The sequence below is a fragment of the Salmo trutta genome, unplaced genomic scaffold (assembly GCF_901001165.1).
Source record: "Salmo trutta unplaced genomic scaffold, fSalTru1.1, whole genome shotgun sequence".
NCBI lineage: Eukaryota > Metazoa > Chordata > Actinopteri > Salmoniformes > Salmonidae > Salmo > Salmo trutta.
Genome location: NW_021823154.1, coordinates 585707 through 608586, shown reverse-complemented (window position 1 = coordinate 608586; position 22880 = coordinate 585707). Strand labels below are relative to the sequence as shown.

Sequence of the window (22880 nt, the reverse complement as noted above, 5' to 3'; positions counted from 1 at the left end):
CGTTTATGTGCCAATTGTTGCATGTCACTTTTACTTGACCGACTTGACGAGACGGACTAGTTTCTTTAGCGACAGATTTACAAAATTCCGACGCACGTCGTCTTTCAGGAATTGAAACAACGCAAAGTGTCGACTGTGTTGGGGATCATCGGATAGCAAATCACGATAATGTGCAATCAATCACCTATAACAACAATTCACTACCTCATAGCCTATAACATCACATCATATTAATTAGGATAATCAATATAAATCAACATTTAAGCCTACAATTATTATTCTTGAAAGTTGAAATCAGTATTGTAATAACTTTACAATTCTGCGGATGTTTAACCCCCTAAATCACCTCTCTCTACAATAGTCTAAGTTCTCAAACACTTTTCTATATTAAATTGTAAAAGGCTACAAACCTCAAACATGTTTCTTCGACCGTTATTTCTCTACTTCCTTATAAAATGTTGGCTACTTCCCATTTCAACACAGTCGACGCGTTCAACACGTATAGGTTGTTTTTATATTATATGTTCATATTTATGTCATATAAAGTCTTCATACACTTCATGCAGGTGTTCAGCCCATAAATTCATATTGTATCTGGTAAAAGTGGATTTGTATTAATGTGATGTGATTGAGTGATGTTTTGCAGTGCTACCAGCAGAGGGCAGTGGGACAACAACCAGGTTCGGCAGAAGGACGCTGGACGGGTCATATCTGTGTTGTTATGGTAACATGATAGGATGGGGAACCAATGATATACAATGATTCTGCAGAACCCAAAACAGACTGATTATAATGTATAGTATATGATGTTACATTGAACTAATCACATTTATTGAAGACCAACTCACAGAGACACATAAATACATTTCATAACTTTTCATTTTATTTATTGAAAAGGAATTTGACAGGAATACTGCACATCAATCAACATTTCTGTAAATGTGACAGATTTAGCCAGCTAGCTAGTTTTCAACTGTAGTCCCTGGGCAGGAAGATAAACATTTTAATAAAAACGAAATAAATGTTTTTGCACTAACACAACTGATTCTACTAATCAAAGGCTTGATGATAATTAGTTAATTAGTTTAATCGAAGGTGTTTGTTCTCGGGTAAAAACTAAAACATGCAGCCCTTTGGGGTCCCAGAGGAGAGGTTTGGAATACACTGACCTAGAATAATGTGATACAAATTTACCCTGCCCCCACCACCCAACAGACTCTTACCCTGCCCCCATCACCCAACAGACTCTTACCCTGCCCCCACCTAAAAGACTCTTACTCTGCCCCCACCTAAAAGACTCTTACCCTGCCCCCACCACCTGCCCCCACCACCCAACAGACTCTTACCCTGCCCCCACCTAAAAGACTCTTACCCTGCCCCCACCACCTGCCCCCACCACCTGCCCCCACCACCCAACAGACTCTTATCCAGCCCCCAACAGACTCTTACCCTGCCCACCACCACCCAACAGACTCTTATCCTGCTGCTGCTCCCCCAACAGACTCTTACCATGCCCCCACCACCCAACAGACTCTTATCCTGCCCTAACAGACTCTTACCCTGTCCCCACCACCTAACAGACTCTTACCCTGCCCCCACCACAAAACAGACTCTTATCCTGCTTCTGCTACCCCAACAGACTCTTACCCTGCCCCCACCGCTACCCCAACAGACACTTACCCTGCCCCCACCACCACCTAGCAGACTATTACCCTGCCCTCCCCACCCAACAGACTCTTACCATGCCCCCCACCACCTAACACTCTTACCCTGCCCCAACCACCCAACAGACTCTTACCCTGCCCCAACCACCCAACAGACTCTTACCCTGCCCCCCCACCACCCAACAGATTCTTACCGTGCTCCAAACATCCAACACACTCCTACCCTGTTCCCCCACCCAACAGACTCTTACCCTGCCCCAACATCCCACGTACATTTACCCTGCCCCCCACAACCCAACAGACGCTTACCCTGCCCCCCACCACCCAACAGACTCTTACCCTGCCCCACCCCCAACACACTCTTACCCTGCCCCCACCACCCAACAGACTCTTACCCTGCCCCCACCACCCAACAGACTCTTATCCTACCCCCACCACCCAACAGACTCTTATCCTATCCCCACCACTCAACAGACTCTTACCCTGCCCCCACCACTCAACAGACTCTTACCCTGTCCCCACCACTCAACAGACTCTTACCCTGCCCCCACCACTCAACAGACTCTTACCCTGTCCCCACCACTCAACAGACTCTTACCCTGCCCCCACCACTCAACAGACTCTTACCCTGCCCCCACCACTCAATAGACTCTTACCCTGTCCCCACCACCCAACAGACTCTTACCCTGCCCTCCCCACCCAACAGACTCTTACCCTGCCCTCCCCACCCAACAGACTCTTACCCTGTCCCCACCACCCAACAGACTCTTACCCTGCCCCCACCACCCAACAGACTCTTACCCTGCCCCCACCACCCAACAGACTCTTACCCTGTCCCCCACCACCCAACAGACTCTTACCCTGTCCCCCACCACCCAACAGACTCTTACCCTGTCCCCACCACCCAACAGACACTTACCCTGCCCCCACCACTCAACAGACTCTTACCCTGCCCCCACCACTCAACAGACTCTTACCTTGTCCCCACCACTCAACAGACTCTTACCCTGCCCCCACCACTCAATAGACTCTTACCCTGTCCCCACCACCCAACAGATTCTTACCCTGTCCCCACCACCCAACAGAATCTTACCCTGCCTCACCACCCAACAGATTCTTACCCTGCCCCAACCACCCAACACTCTTGCCCTGCCCCCCACCACCCAACAGATTCTTACCCTGCCCCCACCACTCAACAGTTTCTTACCCTGCCCCCACCACCCAACATACTCTTACCCTGCCCCCCCACCACCCAACAGATTCTTACCCTGTCCCCACCACCACCAAACAGATTCTCACCCTGCCCCCCCACCACCCAACAGATTCTTACCCTGCCCCCACCACCCAACAGATTCTTACCCTGCCCCCCCACCCAACAGACACTTACCCTACCCCCACCACCCAACAGACTCTTGCCCTGTCCCCACCACTCAACAGACTCTTGCCCTGTCCCCACCACTCAACAGACTCTTGCCCTGCCCCCACCACTCAACAGACTCTTACCCTGCCCCCACCACTTAACAGACTCTTGCCCTGCCCCCCCACCCAACAGACTCTTACCCTGCCCCCCCCACCCAACAGACTCTTACCCTGCCCTCCCCACCCAACAGACTCTTACCCTGCCCTCACCACCCAACAGACTATTACCCTGCCCTCCCCACCCAACAGACTCTTACCCTGCCCTCCCCACCCAACAGACTATTACCCTGCCCCCACCACCCAACAGACTCTTACCCTGCCCTCCCCACCCAACAGACTCTTACCCTGCCCCCCCACCACCCAACAGATTCTTACCCTGTCCCCACCACCCAACACTCTTACCCTGCCCCCTCACCACCCAACAGACTCTTACCCTGCCCCCCCCCACCACCCAACAGATTCTTACCCTGCCCCACCACCCAGATGTAATGTGTCATTGCTACAGTTGTAAATGTGTATATATTATTATCATCTTTATCGTCTCATTCACTTCTCTTTTTATTTTTTATTAATTTTGAGCTGCACTGTTGGAGCCCAGAACAAGAGAGAGATTTTCACTGTACCCTGGAATTACATCTGAGTCCCTGTCCATGTGACCAATTACATCTGAGTCCCTGTCCATGTGACCAATTACATCTGAGTCCCTGCCCATGTGACCAATTACATCTGAGTCTCTGCCCATGTGACCAATTACATCTGAGTCCCTGTCCATGTGACCAATTACTTCTGAGTCCCTGTGACCAATTACATCTGAGTCCCTGTCCATGTGACCAATTACATCTGAGTCCCTGTCCATGTGACCAATTACATCTGAGTCCCTGTCCATGTGACCAATTACACTCATCTAATCTAATTAACAACGTTATTTAAAAGTGTTTTCTAAAATGTATTATTATTACAATAATACTGTTGATAGTTATTATTGTTATTATTATTAATAGTAGCATTATATATCTTTTGTTATTTGTATTACTGCTGTTACCATGACAACTATCTATCTAGTAATCATTACTTTTAATGCTGTTAACAAATATCAGTGTTATAATATTATTTCTGCTTTTGACGGTGATTTGATGGTCTCCAGAATGGAAAAGGTTGGGAACTGCTGAGCTAGTCAGTCACATCTGTGTGGTAACATGATAGGATGGGTAACCAATGATATACAATGATTCTGCAGCCCCAAAACAGACTGATTAGAATGTATAGTATATGATGTTACATTGAACTGTCACGTCCTGACCCTTGTAAGGGGTCATTTTCTATAGTAGAGTGGTCAGGGCGTGACAGGGGGTGTTTTTCTTGCTTTCTGTTTCTATGTGGGTGTTCTAGATTTCTATTTCTATGTTGGGGTTATTTGGATGATCTCCAATTAGAGGCAGCCGGTTCTAGTTGTCTCTTATTGGAGGTCATATTTATGTAGGGGGTTTTCCTTTTGTATTTTATGGGTTGTTAATTCTTGAGTAGTGTTTGCCTGCTCTGCGTTATGGCTTTTGTTGTTTTTGTTATTTAAAGTGGCCGGTGTATTACATTTAGTTTCACGATTAATAAACAGATGTGGAACTACGAACACTCTGCGTTATGGTCCGATCCTTCAGAAAGCCGTGACATGAACTAATCACAGTAATCACAGACCAACTCACACACACAGTATATACAAAGACACACAAAATACATTCCTTTTAATTGACATGTACTACATGTATTTGCAGAGATTCTGCACATCAGGAATATGATGCCATTTGCGTCATCTTTGGCTGATCAGTAAAGGTCGAGGGTCATGCTCAGGGGGTTACCATGGAGATAGAGGAATATGTAAAGGAGTGACAGGTTACACAGCTCCTTATATGTCCTTCAGACACTCTCAAGTCATTGGTAAAGGAGTGACAGGTTACACAGCTCCTTATGTCTTTCAATGGTCAATGTGTTCCAGACGTGAGGCTCTTACTGAGAAAACTGCTGATAGACTGAGCTGGTTGTGTTGATATTTAGCCAGTCCCATGAACCTCTAACAGGCCAACACTGTACAATATATTCATAAAATACATTTCTGTGGTTTTATATTGAATGCCAAATTCTCAGAGCCAGTTTCCCAGACACATTCACAGTGATTATGCAAATACAGCAAGTACACTCCAATAACATCACAATACATGTTTACAATACATATACAATACATGTTTCCAATACATGGTTACAGTACATGTTTACAATCTCCTCCAATAAGGTGTTATTTCAGATGGTAGTCCTAGACTCTCCTCATCTCCTCCAATAGGGTGTCATTTCAGATGGTAATCCTAGACTCTCCTCATCTCTTCCAATAGGGTGTCATTTCAGATGGTAATCCTAGACACTCCTCATCTCCTCCAATAGGGTGTCATTTCAGATGGTAGTCCTAGACTCTCCCCCCCATCTCCTCCAATAGGGTGTCATTTCAGATGGTAATCCTAGACTCTCCCCCCCATCTCCTCCAATAGGGTGTTATTTCAGATGGTAATCCTAGACTCTCCTCATCTCCTCCAATAAGGTGTTATTTCAGATGGTAGTCCTAGACTCTCCTCATCTCCTCCAATAGGGTGTCATTTCAGATGGTAATCCTAGACTCTCCTCATCTCCTCCAATAGGGTGTCATTTCAGATGGTAGTCCGTTTTCTAATACTCATTCTAACCACACTAACCGTACTATTTGTGATGTGATTTGAGTATATAGTATGCTTATTGGTCATAGTATGATATAGTTTAGTATGCCAACAGTTCCCGGATGTCGTGCTAAATATGTTGCCGAAGTCCAACGAGAGCGGATACAAATTCATTGCTTTAACTAATTATGACAAATGTTAAGAAAAGGTTGAGAAATGTAATAAAGTAATGACTTTTCAAATAAGTTACCTTACACGTTATGCTGGCTGACAATTTGCTAGCTACGCTGTCCTTACGAACCACATCATACCATTACAGCTGTATGTACCGGTATGTTAGCTACCTACCTAACGTTACAGTAGTTGGCTACTTATACATCAAACGTGCCAGTATATTAACTATAGGTTAACCAACTACTCAACGTTTATTGACTTGATTATTCCCGTCATTCTTAGCTAAATGGTATAGTCGTTGTGCTTTAGTAAATTCTCTCTGGCTCTCTACTCCGATTTCAGAGCATCTCGCCTGAGAGACCAGAGCGCAGAATAATGAATTTACGAGCCGCTCAACACCGGTTCAATATGGCCAGTGTCAGTAAACGTCGGTAAAAAAAAGCGTAATTAAATTGTTTCCAGCAGCACCAGAAAGCTCAAATCAACCCTACTCCTCGGCCTGAGCGTCCAGCACTCCAGATTTAATTTAATAACACACCCAAAGTCGAACAATGTTTAACTAGTAACTTGTTACGCTAACTAGCTAGCAAGAGGTTGCATAGCAACAGCATCAACTTCCGGTAGAGAAGGCAAAGAGCTGGTCGGTTACAGTATACTAAAATGAACTAATAGTATGTAGTATATACTCATTAAGTATGTAGTATATAATATACTAAAATGAACTAATAGTATGTAGTATATACTCATTAAATATGTAGTATACAATATACTAAAATGAACTAATAGTATGTAGTATATACTCATTAAATATGTAGTATACAATATACTAAAATGAACTAATAGTATGTAGTATATACTCACTAAGTATGTCGTATACAGTAAACTAAAATGAACTAATAGTATGTAGTATATACTCACTAAGTATGTCGTATACAGTAAACTAAAATGAACTAATAGTATGTAGTATATACTCATTAAGTATGTAGTATACAATATACTAAAATGAACTAATAGTATGTAGTATATACTCACTAAGTATGTCGTATACAGTAAACTAAAATGAACTAATAGTATGTAGTATATACTCATTAAGTATGTAGTATACAATATACTAAAATGAACTAATAGTATGTAGTATATACTCACTAAGTATGTCGTATACAGTATACTAAAATGAACTAATAGTATGTAGTATATACTCATTAAGTATGTAGTATACAATATACTAAAATGAACTAATAGTATGTAGTATATACTCACTAAGTATGTAGTATACAGTATACTAAAATTAACTAATAGTATGTAGTATATAAAATCAAATGTATTTATATAGCCCTTCTTACATCAGCTGATATTCTCAAAGTGCTGTACAGAAACCCAGCCTAAAACCCCAAACAGCAAGCAATGCAGGTGTAGAAGCATGGTGGCTAGGAAAAACTCCCTAGAAAGGCAAAAACCTATGAGGGGTGGCCAGTCCTCTTCTGGCTGTGCCGGGGTGGAGATTATGACAGAGCATGGCCAAGATGTTCAAATGTTCATAAATGACCAGCATGGTCAAATAATAATAATCATAGTAGTTGTCGAGGCTGCAACAAGTCAGAAACTCAAGAGTAAGTGTCATTTGGCTTTTTTCATTGCCGATCTTTGAGAGTATCTCTACCGCTCCTGCTGTCTCTAGAGAATTGAAAACAGCAGGTCTGGGACAGGTAGCACGTCCGGTGAACAGGTCAGGGTTCCAGCGGGTCTGGGACAGCAGGTCTGGGACAGGTGGCACGTCCGGTAAACAGGTCAGGGTTCCAGCAGGTCTGGGACAGCAGGTCTGGGACAGGTAGCACGTCCGATGAACAGGTCAGGGTTCCATAGCCGCAGGCAGAACAGTTGGACACTGGAGCAGCAGCACGGCCAGGTGGACTGGGGACAGCAAGAAGTCATCATGCCAGGTAGTCCTGAGGCATGGTCCTAGGGCTCAGGTCCTCCGAGAAAGAAAAAGAAAGAGAGAAACAGAGAATTAGAGAGAGTATATTTAAATTCACATAGGACACCGGATAAGAAAAGAGAAATACTCCAGATGTAACAGACTGACCCTAGCCCCCGACACATAAACTACTGCAGCATAAATACTGGAGGCTGAGACAGTATACTAAAATGAACTAATAGTATGTAGTATATTCTAATTAAGTATGTAGTATACAGTATACTAAAATGAACTAATAGTATGTACTATATATTCATTAAATATGTAGTATACAGTATACTAAAATGAACTAATAGTATGTAGTATATACTCATTAAGTATGTAGTATACAGTATGTTAGTATGGGTATTCGAACACAGCTCTAGACTCCCCTCTCCCCCTCATCTCTGCACACTAGACTGTCACCTCTAAACCAGAGACAATCACACAAACTCTGACTGTAGTCTATGGTCACACCCTCAAATGGCACCCTTCTCCTTATATAATGTACTGCTTCCCCCACAGCTCTGGTCTAAAGTAGTGCACTTCATAGGGAACAGGGTGCCAGTTGGGATTAGAGCCTATTTGTATGGACCCGTATGCTACACCTGGACATGGGCCGGTTTCCTGTATCCATGGCGCTGGGTTGTAGTGTCAGCCTAGCGACCGTTGCTTAGCGACAGGCGGAGGACTGATCAGCGATGCAGAAAGAATGGAACTGAACTGTTTTTTTTCTTCACCCTGTTGTTTTGTTTACTTGTTCTGGTTTTTGTTTGGCACCCTATTCCCTATATAGTGCGCTACTTTAGACCAGGGCCCTATTCCCTATGTAGTGCACTACTTTAGACCAGGACCCGTAGGGCTCTGTATAGGGAATAGGATGCCATTTGGGACGGCCAAACCTACTCCTGGAGAGATACTACTGGCCGTGCCGGCTTTTGCTCCGACCCTGCTCTAACACCTGATTCTACTAATCAGTCTAATCAGAACCTTGACTGGCAGAATGAGGTGTGTTAGAGCAGGGCTGAAGTAAAAGCCTGCAGACCCAGTAGCTCTCTGGGAGGAGGGTTGATATCACCAAGACCACTTTAGGTTCATACGGCATCAACTAGCTTTCTGATTGGTTTACTGGCCATCAACTAGCTTTCTGATTGGTTTACCGGCCATCAACTAGCTTTCTGATTGGTTTACCGGCCATCAACTAGCTTTCTGATTGGTTACCTCACATATAAAGCAAGTTTAATGCCATAAGCAGATTTCCTGTGTGTGTAGTTATGTTTTCAACTGTAATCTCAGTCCATGATTGGATCTTCGTCACCCCTTTTATATTCTTTGTCTAGTATTTCTAAACAGGTGTGTTATGATCCTAGCAGACGTGTGGATGAATGATCACGTAACAGGTGTGTGTGTAACAGGTGTGTATGTAACAGGTGTGTATGTAACAGGTGTGAATATAACAGGTGTGAATGAATGACCATGTAACAGGTGTATATGTAACAGCTGTGTGTATGTAACAGGTGTGGATATAACAGGTGTGTATGTAACAGGTGTGTATGTAACAGGTGTGTATGTAACAGGTGCGTGTACAGTAAACTACCCAGAAACAGAATACTTTCTCTTTATCATGTTAAAACTCAAACAAGAGCACTATAAAACCATTTTAGGAACCAAAAGCTATATCTAATTGCTTCGAAGAATGTATTGAATTTTATTTGGAATGCTAAGCCAGACAAAATTAAACATGCCTATTTATATAATGAATATGAGTTTGGGGGGCTAAAATTATTAATTATTAAAGCTTTAAACCTCTCACTAAAAGCTTCACTCATACATAAATTATACTTAATTAAACCCAAAATGGTTTTCCAGTAGATTATTAAGAAAAGCTCATCCTTTGTTCAAAAATTGCTTTTTCTCCTTCATACAGATTACAACGTCTCATTTCTGACTAATTGAAAATGACATTTTGTTTAAAGTATCGCCCTTTCTAAAACAAGCCATACAAAGCTGGTTACAATTTCAGTTTTATACTCCGTAGAAGATGTAATATTTTTTTCTAACAAATGTTATGGTTATACTCAAATATATTGATTAATAAATAAATTCTTTATGGAAAAACTGTTTAAAAATTGTATTTTATTTATTATGATATTATGAATAGAAATGGAGTTGTCACATATGCAGTTAAAATATATGGGAATGTCTGCTCAATCCAAATTTACAACCAACTGATTGCAGCACTACCACAAACATGGAGGCGGCAAGTGGAAAAGGGAGACGGTAGGGAACTTGTTTGCCTGCCATATATTAAAGATACAAATTGGCTGAAAGGAACTGGCATAAATGGAAAAATATACCAGTTTCATCTGAGGACAAAAATGTTGACAGCTGCGCCATACAGGTTGCAAAATAACTGGGAGGAGATTTTCGATGTACCAATTCCATGGCATATGGTTGATGAACTGGTACAAAAAAACTACACTTGACTCAACAGTTTTTCAATTTAAATGATTATATACATTTCTTGCCACCAACAGAATGCTATGTATGTATGTATGTATGTATGTATGTATATATATATATATATATATGTATGTGTGTGTGTATGGCAACAATACAACAATCTCAGCTCTGTAGATTTTGTTGTGAAGAGACAGAATCAATAGATGATTCATTCTGGTATTGCCCCGATGTAGCTAGTTTCTGGTCATAGGTTCAGGAACGATTAAAAAAAATCACATGTGCTTAAAGTCAACCTTACAAATAGCAGTGTGGGGCGATTTGGAAAGACACAGTCAGTCAATAACATAATAATACTTGCAGGAAAGGTTTTCATCTTTAGCTCACAATCTGTGGATACCATACAATTAGAAAGGTTCAAACATTTTGTAAAACATCACATCCCAATTAAAAAATATATGGCACATGGAAATGTGTGTGTGTATATATATATATGTGTAGCAAAAACGCTGCAATAAAACTATGATATTTGTCCTCTGAAGAGGGTGGCGGAGGATTGTTGTTGCTTTTTTGACCAAGATTTACATCCCAGTTTGATCAGGGGTGTATTAATTAGTCACCCACCGTAGCACAACGTTTTGCAACAAAAAAGTAGTTTCTTTGGGACAAATTCAGGTAGTGTTGATTTAGGATCAGGTCTGTTTCCTAGTGAATACACCCCATGGTGTTGAATAGGAGGGTCGATCTAGGATCAGGTCTGTTTCCTAGTGAATACACCCCATGGTGTTGAATAGGAGGGTTGATCTAGGATCAGGTCTGTTTCCTAGTGAATACACCCCATGGTGTTGAATAGGAGGGTTGATCTAGGATCAGGTCTGTTTCCTAGTAAATACACCCATGGTGTTGAATAGGAGGGTTGATCTAGGATTAGGTCTCCCCGGTCCAAATGATTCCAATTATTATATGCAATGTTTTTACACAACACTGTCTCCATAACATTTGTACAGTTATTTTTGTATTTTGTACCCCAACACTGTTACTATCCATTCTACCATTAGGTTGGTACCCCAACACTGTTACTATCCATTCTACCATTAGGTTGGTACACCAACACTGTTACTATCCATTCTACCATTAGGTTGCTACCCCAACACTGTTGATCTGAAGCAGTGAACAAAGACAGGGGTCCAGCTCCCCAAGAAGGTTGATCATCCTGGAACATGACTCAGTTCCTTTTCTCAACACCATGTCGATGATGTCAAGTGCCTTCTCTGTCCTCTCAGCTATCACCTTCACTGACTCCATTTCCTCCTGGTTGATGACTGTGTGTTGCAGGAGTCCGTCCAGCAGAACATCCAGGACAGGTCTTGACACTCGTTTCACAAACTCTGTCCGTACAGAACGCAGCTGCTGCTCTGCGGAACCAGTCAGACTGCTCTCAGCCGGACCTCCTGCCCCCAACACAGCACCTGAGAGAGTCAGGTTACAATATAACTACATTTGTACATTTACATTTCAGTCATTTAGAAGCAGACTTCTTTCAAAGCGACCGACAAAAGTCTAAATTGCATTATTGAATCTTTGCATTGAGAACCTATTCTCGAACAATAACGACCTGCATCAATGAACACATCACACCACTAAGGTTTCATTCATATTCAGTTTCACAGACGTAGAAAAAGAGGCTGGGGCATTCAGAACCAGGTTAATATACATCAAGTCCTGGAGGAGATGTCATTGGGTCATTCAGAACCAGGTTAATCTACATCAAGTCCTGGAGGAGATGTCATTGTTCTTGAAGACAGTCTTTCATAATCAGGACAAGTCCAGGTCCTACAGTAAAACATGTTGACTGGCCCTCAAATCATTGGTTTGTATCTCTCATGTTTACTTACTAGTTGAATGGGTGTCAGATTTGTATTTATCTGAAAGAAACAAAAAAAATAGGTTATATCACTCTAAATAGCATCGGTCAGAAAATAAGTTATTATTGACATATTCTCCTACCTGTTCGTAGCATATCTCTCCATACTGTCCTCTTGTCATCCCCGATTAACTCCATCTCAATGTCAACCCCTGTGTTTCCCATTATCATCTTACAACAGCTTGGTGTGGTGTCTGCAGGTAACAGCTGAATCTTCTGTAGAAGGCCATATGGTGCAACGATTGCGACAACAGACAGAGAGAGAGAGAGAGAGAGAGAAAGGGTGAAATATAATTATATTCCAGTTATTCATATTGTCATGACTCTCCTGGCTGAGGATCCAAGGCCTCAGATCAGCTTGGCAAATGGCTGACAGATAGCCAGACCCCACAGGAGAGGAGATGGGGGAGTTTTGACACCTTAAATATATCAAAAATCTCTCTCCTGCTCTTCAGTGCCAACCAAAGGTTCCTGCAACCAGGACATCCCGTGGTCATTTTTATGGCAGTTTGTAACTTGCAGAATCCTTCCAAGGTCGAACCCACCAGAGGGGGACTGTCATGACTCTCCTGGCTGAGGATCCAAGGGCTCAGATCAGCTTGGCAAATGGCTGACAGATAGCCAGACCTCTTTCCCAGAGGAAGGCCAGTTATGACACCTTAACACCCGGTCATAAATTAGGCAGGAGGGAAATCTCCCTCTTGCTCTTCAGTACCAACCAAAGAGCCTTTGTCTTCCAGGAAACTTTTTCCGCCAAAACTATAAAAATGTCCGAAAAAGTTAATATTGGAACAATATTTAAACGATAGAAATGTGGTGGGGATCTAAAGAATAATCATGTCATATTGTTTTATTATTTTGTGATGTCAATAAAAACTGTATAATGAAAGTACTGTAACTTGAAGAGCTTTCACACTGTGCATGTCAGGTTTACATCCTTTACATTGTGTAGGAAATATGAAGAACGATGAAACTATTTTTGTTAAGATAGGAATGTGATTTTAGTTTTCTAAGGAGATCATAGTTTTACATGTCCGTTGCACATAAAACTAAGCGACGCCCCCAAATGAGGTCAGAAGACTGTGTCATTGTGATGGAACCGCCCCTTTGGCCAGAGTGCTTAAAAGGAATCACTAATAATTAACATATGGGACCAGCAGATGGACAGCTGAATGTTACGAAAATGGTTGGAAACACTGAAAAACCAACACGAGGTGAGAAGATAACCTCCACTATGAGTCCAGAAACATTCAGTCTGCAGCTGTAACATGTAAAAGTAGTCCTAGAACTTTGACTAAAAGACACGAGGTGGGAAGGAAGAAATCCCATCTCAGACAATCACTGATGCATCTCAGTCTGCTCTATTTGAACACCTCCACTACCAGAGAAGCTCTACAACTAAGAAGGACATTGTGACCTCTGGTGGACAAGCTGAGCATTACGTCGAAGCGTGAACTACAACTACCCTGTCCCCATAGAAGAGTTGATTGGTTAAAACAGAGAGACAACAAACAAAGACATCTACGCCTAAATACGTATAAACATTGCATTACATTACATTGCTTGGAGTGCTAAGTACTCTGATTACTGACTACTAGTTTCCAAATGTATCCAAGTGTTGACTCTCTGTATCTCTCCCTCTATTTTTCTCCATCCCCTTTCCATTGTGCAACAAGCCGTCATATCGTTTCAGTCCACTAGGGACTTTTCATCTCATGTAAGTGTGTATGTGTATTCTGTGTGTTATTATTTAGTTAGTTAGTAAATAAATAATTAAATAAATAAATAAATTAGGTGAAGTACTGAATGATCAGAAAAGGCTTGGGTTCTTGCAGATTCAAGAGGTCTGCGACGTTCAGAATGAGACTGATATGAGGTAATGATTGATAAGTGACTAATCAAATCAAATCAAATTTATTTATATAGCCCTTCGTACATCAGCTGAAATCTCAAAGTGCTGTACAGAAACCCAGCCTAAAACCCCAAACAGCAAGCAATGCATGTGAAAGAAGCACGGTGGCTGGGAAAAACTCCCTAGGAAAAACTCCTGAGAAAGGCCAAAAACCTAGGAAGAAACCTAGAGAGGAACCAGGCTATGAGGGGTGGCCAGTCCTCTTCTGGCTGTGCCGGGTGGATATTATAACAGAACATAGTCAAGATGTTAAAATGTTCGTAAATGACCAGCATGGTCAAATAATAATAATCATAGTAATTGTCGAGGGTGCAACAAGCACGTCCGGTGAACAGGTCAGGGTTCCGTAGCCGCAGGCAGAACAGTTGAAACTGGAGCAGCAGCATGGCCAGGTGGACTGGGGACAGCAAGGAGTCATCATGCCAGGTAGTCCTAGGGCTCAGGTCCTCCGAGAGAAAGAAAGAAAGAAAGAAAGAGAGAATTAGAGAGAGCATATTTACATTCACACAGGACACCGGATAAGACAAGAGAATACTCCAGATGTAACAGACTGACCCTAGCCCCCCGACACATAAACTACTGCAGCATAAATACTGGAGGCTGAGACAGGAGGGATCAGAAGACACTGTGGCCCCATCCGATGATACCCCCGGACAGGGCCAAACAGGCAGGATATAACCCCACCCACTTTGCCAAAGCACAGCCCCCCACACCACTAGAGGGATATCTACAACCACCAACTTACCGTCCGAAGACAAGGCCGAGTATAGCCCACAAAGATGTCCGCCACGGCACAACCCAAGGGGGGGGCGCCAACCCAGACAGGAAGACCACGTCAGTGGCTCAACCTACTCAAGTGACGCACCCCTCCCATGGACGGCATGGAAGAACACCAGTAAGTCAGTGACTCAGCCCCTGTAAAAGGGTTAGAGGCAGAGAATCCCAGTGGGAAGAGGGGAACCGACAAGGCAGAGACAGCAAGGGCGGTTCGTTGCTCCAGCCTTTCCGTTCACCTTCACACTCCTGGGCCAGACTATACTTAATCATAGGACCTACTGAAGAGATAAGTCTTCAGTAAAGACTTAAAGGTTGAGACTGAGTCTGCGTCTCTCACATGGGTAGGCAGACCATTCCATAAAAATGGAGCTCTATAGGAGAAAGCTCTACCTCCAGCCGTTTGCTTAGAAATTCTAGGGACAATTAGGAGGCCTGCGTCTTGTGACCGTAGCGTACGTGTAGGTATGTACGGCAGGACCAAATCGGAAAGATAGGTAGGAGCAAGCCCATGTAATGCTTTGTAGGTTAGCAGTAAAACCTTGAAATCAGCCCTTGCCTTAACAGGAAGCCAGTGTAGGGAAGCTAGCACTGGAGTAATATGATCAAATTTTTTGGTTCTAGTCAGGATTCTAGCAGCCGTATTTAGCACTAACTGAAGTTTGTTTAGTGCTTTATCCGGGTAGCCGGAAAGTAGAGCATTGCAGTAGTCGAGCCTAGAAGTAACAAAAGCATGGATTAATTTTTCTGCGTCATTTTTGGACAGAAAGTTTCTGATTTTTGCAATGTTACGTAGATGGAAAAAAGCTGTCCTTGAAGCAGTCTTGATATGTTCTTCAAAAGAGAGATCAGGGTCCAGAGTAACGCCGAGGTCCTTCACAGTTTTATTTGAGACGACTGTACAACCATCCAGATTAATTGTCAGATTCAACAGAAGATCTCTTTGTTTCTTGGGACCTAGGACAAGCATCTCTGTTTTGTCCGAGTTTAAAAGTAGAAAATTTGCAGCCATCCACTTCCTTATGTCTGAAACACAGGCTTCTAGCGAGAGCAATTTTGGGGCTTCACCATGTTTCATTGAAATGTACAGCTGTGTGTCGTCCGCATAGCAGTGAAATTTAACATTATGTTTTCGAATGACATCCCCAAGAGGTAAAATATATAGTGAAAACAATAGTGGTCCTAGAACGGAACCTTGAGGAACACCGAAATTTACAATTGATTTGTCAGAGGACGAACCATTCACAGAGACAAACTGATATCTTTCCGACAGATAAGATCTAAACCAGGCCAGAACTTGTCCATGTAGACCAATTTGGGTTTCCAATCTCTCCAAAAGAATGTGGTGATCGATGGTATCAAAAGCGGCACTAAGATCTAGGAGCATGAGGACAGATGCAGAGCCTCGGTCTGACGTCATTAAAAGGTCATTTACCACCTTCACAAGTGCAGTCTCAGTGCTATGATGGGGTCTAAAACCAGACTGAAGCGTTTCGTATACATTGTTTGTCTTCAGGAAGGCAGTGAGTTGCTGCGCAACAACTTTTTCTAAAATTTTTGAGAGGAATGGAAGATTCGATATAGGCCGATAGTTTTTTATAATTTCTGGGTCAAGATTCGGCTTTTTCAAGAGAGGCTTTATTACTGCCACTTTTAGTGAGCTTGGTACACATCCGGTGGATAGAGAGCCGTTTATTATGTTCAACATAGGAGGGCCAAGCACAGGAAGCAGCTCTTTCAGTAGTTTAGTTGGAATAGGGTCCAGTATGCAGCTTGAGGGTTTGGAGGCCATGATTATTTTCATCATTGTGTCAAGAGATATAGTACTAAAACACTTTAGTATCTCCCTTGAGCCAAGGTCCTGGCAGAGTTGTGCAGACTCTGGACAATGAAGCCCTGGAGGAATACCCAGATTTAAAGAGGAGTCCGTAATTTGCTTTCTAATGATCATGATCTTTTCCTCAAAAAAGTTCATAAATTTATTACTGCTGAAGTGAAAGCCATCCTCCGTTTGCGAATGCTGCTTTTTAGTTAGCTTTGCAACAGTGTCAAAAAGAAATTTCGGATTGTTCTTATTTTCCTCAATTAAGTTGGAAAAATAGGATGATCGTGCAGCAGTGAGGGCTCTTCGATACTGCACGGTACTGTCTTTCCAAGCTAGTCGGAAGACTTCCAGTTTAGTGTGGCGCCATTTCCGTTCCAATTTTCTGGAAGCTTGCTTCAGAGCTCGTGTATTTTCTGTATACCAGGGAGCTAGTTTCTTATGACAGATGTTTTTAATTTTTAGGGGTGCAACTGCATCTAGGGTATTGCGCAAGGTTGAATTGAGTTCCTCGGTTAGGTGGTTAACTGATTCTTGTCCTCTGACGTCCTTGGGTAGGCAGAGGGAGTCTGGAAGGGCATCAAGGAATCTTTGGGTTGTCTGAGAATTTATAGCACGACTTTTAATCTTCCTTGGTTGGGGTCTGAGCAGATTATTTGTTGCAATTGTAAACGCAATAAAATGGTGGTCCGATAATCCAGGATTATGAGGAAAAACATTAAGATCCACAACATTTATTCCATGGGACAAAACTAGGTCCAGAGTATGACTGTGGCAGTGAGTAGGTCCAGAAACATGTTGGACAAAACCCACTGAGTCGATGATGGCTCCGAAAGCCTTTTGGAGTGGGTCTGTGGACTTTTCCATGTGAATGTTAAAGTCACCAAAAATTAGAATATTATCTGCTATGACTACAAGATCCGATAGGAATTCAGGGAACTCAGTAAGGAACACTGCATATGGCCCAGGAGGCCTGTAAACAGTAGCTATAAAAAGTGATTGAGTAGGCTGCATAGATTTCATGACTAGAAGCTCAAAAGACGAAAACGTCATTGTTTTTTTTTTTGTAAATTGAAATTTGCTATCGTAAATGTTAGCAACACCTCCGCCTTTGCCGGATGCACGGGGGGTTTGGTCACTAGTGTAACCAGGGGGTGAGGCCTCATTTAACACAGTAAATTCATCAGGCTTAAGCCATGTTTCAGTCAGGCCAATCACATCAAGATTATGATCAGTGATTAGTTCATTGACTATAACTGCCTTGGAAGTGAGGGATCTAACATTAAGTAACCCAATTTTGAGATGTGAAGTATCACAATCTCTTTCAATAATGGCAGGAATGGAGGAGGTCTTTATACTAGTAAGATTACTGAAGCGAACACCGCCATTTTTAATTTTGCCCAACCAAGATCGAGGCACAGACACGGTCTCAATGGGGAAAGCTGAGCTGACTACGCTAACTGTGCTAGTGGCAGACTCCACTAAGCTGGCAGGCTGGCTAACAGCCTGTTGCCTGGCCTGCACCCTATTTCATTGTGGAGCTAGAGGAGTTAGAGCCCTGTCTATGTTCGTAGATAAGATGAGAGCACCCCTCCAGCTAGGATGGAGTCCGTCACTCCTCAGCAGGCCAGGCTTGGTCCTGTTTGTGGGTGAATCCCAGAAAGAGGGCCAGTTATCTACAAATTCTATCTTTTGGGAGGGGCAGAAAACAGTTTTCATCCAGCGATTGAGTTGTGAGACTCTGCTGTAGAGCTCATCACTCCCCCTAACTGGGAGGGGGCCAGAGACAATTACTCGATGCCGACACATCTTTCTAGCTGATTTACACGCTGAAGCTATATTGCGCTTGGTGACCTCTGACTGTTTCATCCTAACATCGTTGGTGCCGACGTGGATAACAATATCTCTATACTCTCTACACTCGCCAGTTTTAGCTTTAGCCAGCACCGTCTTTAGATTAGCCTTAACGTCGGTAGCCCTGCCCCCTGGTAAACAGTGTATGATCGCTGGATGATTAGTTTTAAGTCTAATACTGCGGGTAATGGAGTCGCCAATGACTAGGGTTTTCAATTTGTCAGAGCTAATGGTGGGAGCCGTCGGCGTCTCAGACCCCACAGCGGGAGGAGCAGAGACCAGAGAAGTCTCGGCCTCCGACTCCGACTCGCTTAACGGGGAGAACCGGTTGAAAGTTTCTGTCGGCTGAATAAGCGACACCGGTTGAGCATTCCTACAGCGTTTCCCTCCAGAAGCCATGAGAAAGTTGTCCGGCTGCGGGGACCGTGCGAGGGGGTTTATACTAACGTTACTATCTGTACTTGCTGGTGGCACAGACGCTGTTTCATCCTTTCCTACACTGAAATGACCCTTGCCTAACGATTGCGTCTGAAGCTGGGCTTGCAGCACAGCTATCCTTGCTGTAAGGCGATCGTTCTCCTGTATATTATGAGTACAACGACTGCAATTAGAAGGCATCATGTTAATGTTACTTAGCTTCGGCTGTTTGAAGTCCTGACGAACCATGTCCAGATAAAACCTCCGGGGTAGGAAAGTTGAATGAAAAAAAAAGTTGAGTGAGGGAAAAAGTAAAAATATACGGTAATGAAAAAGTAAAAACCGTCAGGTAGCAAAGTAAAAACGCACAACAGCGTAAACAAGTCTGCAAGTTGTTATCAATTTCTCTCTGGTTATTTGGCTGTTCTCCGGTGCTGTCTTGTCTGTAATGAAAGTGATGTCTTCTATGCTTGCCATATCGAGAGATGTGTGTGTGTGTGTGTGTGTGTGTGTGTATATATATATCTCTTCTTGAGTTTAATTCAGGAGATTGTAACTAGGGTTAGGGGTCAGGGGTTAGGGTTAGGGTCAGGGTTAGGGTTAGGGGTCAGGGGTTAGGGGTCAGGGGTCAGGGTTAGGGGTCAGGGGTTAGGGGTCAGGGTAGGGTTAGGGTTAGGGGGTAGGGTTAGGGTTAGGGTTAGGGTTAGGGGGTAGGGGGTAGGGTTAGGGGTTAGGGGTTTGGGGTTGGGGTTGGGGTTGGGGTTGGGGCTGGGGCTGGGGCTAGGGTTAGGGCTAGGGCTGGGGTTAGGGCTGGGGCTGGGGCTGGGGTTGGGGCTGGGGTTGGGGCTGGGGTTGGGGCTGGGGCTAGGGTTAGGGTTAGGGCTAGGTTAGGGCTAGGTTAGGGCTAGGGGTCGGGGTCAGGGTCAGGGTCGGGGTCGGGGTTGGGTTAGGGGTTAGGGGTTAGGGAATGATAGATGGTAACTCGTGAAACAACTTCTTCCGTGGTGCCCCAAGTTCCTAATGAGTTAATTGATTATTTAATCAAGTTAATTGGTTAATTAATTAAACATCTTTTTTTTTAAATCGGGTAACAATTAATTGATTCAATAAATAACAGTCATCACATTAATGATAGTCATGACATATACAATATGACAGATTCATGTCCTCAGCCTGCAAAAACTGTACCTCTGGATTGATGGAAGTGGAGAGGGGATTCTTCAGTGCAAACCAATTGTTCAGCTTTAAGGACCCATTTGGACTTGACAGGAGAAATTCTGAATATCCTTGGGACAGCTGACCTTTCTCCCGTTCCTGAACAGCCTACAAAATGAGCAATGTAGTAGTCAGTCAGAACAATGTAGTCCCATAATTCACACAACTTGCAGCTCACTGAGAAACAAATGTTGGTCATAGTTTATATTGTATTACACTGTATTAATGAATGTTCCAACAGAAATAGATTTCTCACAGAGCTGCATGTTGTCTTTGTAATCTAGAGATTTTCAACAAACTATCAGCTTTCCTTCAGTAAGTTTCAACATACTGTTGTCACTTCAGTGAAAGTGCCTCACCTCTTTCTGAGTGGAGTTTCTGAGGAGCAGGTACAGCCTTGAAATGACTGTTGACCTTTTTACTGCCAAATAGAGGATCACGTCACAGTGGACATCTACGTTCCAACAGGCGATATATTTCAGTACAACAGAGGCCGATGAGAATTTGGGATGGAGAATCTTAGCATGGAATCTGGTGACCTCATGCACTTCCTCTAAAGACACTCCATGTTCCTCTACATGAAGAATCTTCATCTCATTCCTCAGGGAAGGGTTGGTCCCTGAACAACACAATAAAAAGGAGACAGAAAGACAAATATTGTATTATTCATCCAACTAAGACACAAAGAATATGCAGAACCAGATCACAGTAAACTCAAACTCCCAGAATAGTTCATTCATTCATTCAGGAAGTGAAACTCAGTTACATGGAAATGTCTTTCTGAATATTATTTCTATATGGTTTTACCTAAACAGACAAAGTGTGGCAGATGAACTTCCTCCAGTTCACCTAACTCCATAGTGATGTCCAGCAATGGACCACCTTGTGTGTACTGCAAGTCTTTCAGAAGTTGACGGTAGGGTTCCCAGTTCCTGAAGTGATACTTCAGAATGACATCTCTCTCACACAGCCAGCGGAGCCCAGACACTGTGCACTCATAACTCCCTTTGGGTGTCCTGTGCCTGAGGGCAACAACAAAATATGGTAGAGAGGGTCAATGGTCAAATGGAGAGGTTGGATTAGAAGACTATTCCCAAAGGTAATGGGGAAATACACTAGCAAGTGGAATGAAATGTTAAAAGTAGTTATTTTACCTGAACATTGTCACTCCCTGGACAGTGGAAGTCAAGGGTTCAATCTGAAGCCAGTGTGTGGAGTCCTGAATAAGGACAAGTATATCAGAAATACATATGGGGCCTGTTTCCTGGACACAGATTGAGTCTAGTGCTGGACTAAAAAGCATGCTCAATGGAAGTTTCAATAGAAAGTTCTTTAAGGTCCAGGACTAGACTTAATCTGTGTCTGGGAAACTGGCCCATTAACCAAAGTTACTAATCTAATGTATTTATTCAATGTTACATGGAATGCTGGTGATTTATCAATTAAACTGTCTAATGACAAAATATATACAACAGCTAAAATCCTGCATGACTACAAGCAGAACACAGGACTGTCTATATCCCAGTATGAATGGTTGGTCAGTACACACCTGGCTTTGAGACTGTGTTTATATTACTAAAGCAGAACACAGGACTGTCTATATCCCAGTATGAATGGTTGGTCAGTACACAGCTGGCTTTGAGACTGTGTTTATATTTCTAAAGCAGAACACAGGACTGTCTATATCCCAGTATGAATGGTTGGTCAATACACACCTGGCTTTGAGACTGTGTTTATATTACTAAAGCAGAACACAGGACTGTCTATATCCCAGTATGAATGGTTGGTCAGTACACACCTGGCTTTGAGACTGTGTTTATATTACTAAAGCAGAACACAGGACTGTCTATATCCCAGTATGAATGGTTGGTCAGTACACACCTGGCTTTGAGACTGTGTTTATATTACTAAAGCAGAACATAGGACTGTCTATATCCCAGTATGAATGGTTGGTCAGTACACACCTGGCTTTGAGACTGTGTTTATATTACTAAAGCAGAACACAGGACTGTCTATATCCCAGTATGAATGGTTGGTCAGTACACACCTGGCTTTGAGACTGTACCTGACTCCTGCAGGTATGTAAAAGTAAGAATTGACATTATGACTTACCTCAACATGGTCACAAGTCTTACAGCTCTGAGGAATCCCTGAAGTCAAAAGTAGTTGTTATTTAAAATGGACAATCTCATGGAATATTGAATGAATAATTATTAAATAGACTTGTAATAAAAATGAATATAAGTGATCAACAGTCTCAGAATGTACACTCATTAGCATACCATAATCTGACATTAGTGTTATATTAATTAATGTTTGTGGAAGCATGTTTTGTAGATGTTGGGGGTCTGATTTCTGGTAGATCCTAGGATGAGAGCTTAAAGGTAGAGTCAGATAAATGATGATGTACGAGCAGTACCACAGATATTGTGATGAGCAAGATGCCTGACTTCTCTCTCACACAGTCACACACAGTATCTGCCCATGTGCAAGTGTTCTCTTCACTCTCTAACAGAGTGGTAGCCAAGGGACCAAAACAGTGGAGAAGTTTAGCCTTGCGCTACAACACTCTTAGTTGTTGTAGAAATTGACCCA

General features: G+C 42.9%; 1 protein-coding gene across 9 annotated transcripts in view; it reads right to left on the bottom strand.

Moving 5' to 3' along the window:
* Positions 1-22880, bottom strand: part of LOC115189399 (NACHT, LRR and PYD domains-containing protein 12-like) — a 118451-nt gene that overhangs the window by 19955 nt on the left and 75616 nt on the right. For 7 of the 9 annotated variants that reach the window (XM_029748000.1, XM_029748004.1, XM_029748005.1 and 4 more), the window contains 4 exons: positions 20259-20393; positions 12375-12507; positions 12263-12292; positions 11221-11836 (listed from right to left, as the gene is read on the bottom strand). The exons of 1 other annotated variant lie outside the window; for it this stretch is intronic. In XM_029748000.1, the coding sequence (XP_029603860.1) occupies positions 11502-11836; positions 12263-12292; positions 12375-12507; positions 20259-20393 (633 nt within the window). In that variant the 3' untranslated portion in view covers positions 11221-11501. Of the gene's footprint in view, positions 1-11220; positions 11837-12262; positions 12293-12374; positions 12508-19396; positions 19514-20258; positions 20394-22880 lie in introns of those variants that run through there. One more of the 9 variants, XM_029748008.1, reaches the window with a different exon arrangement.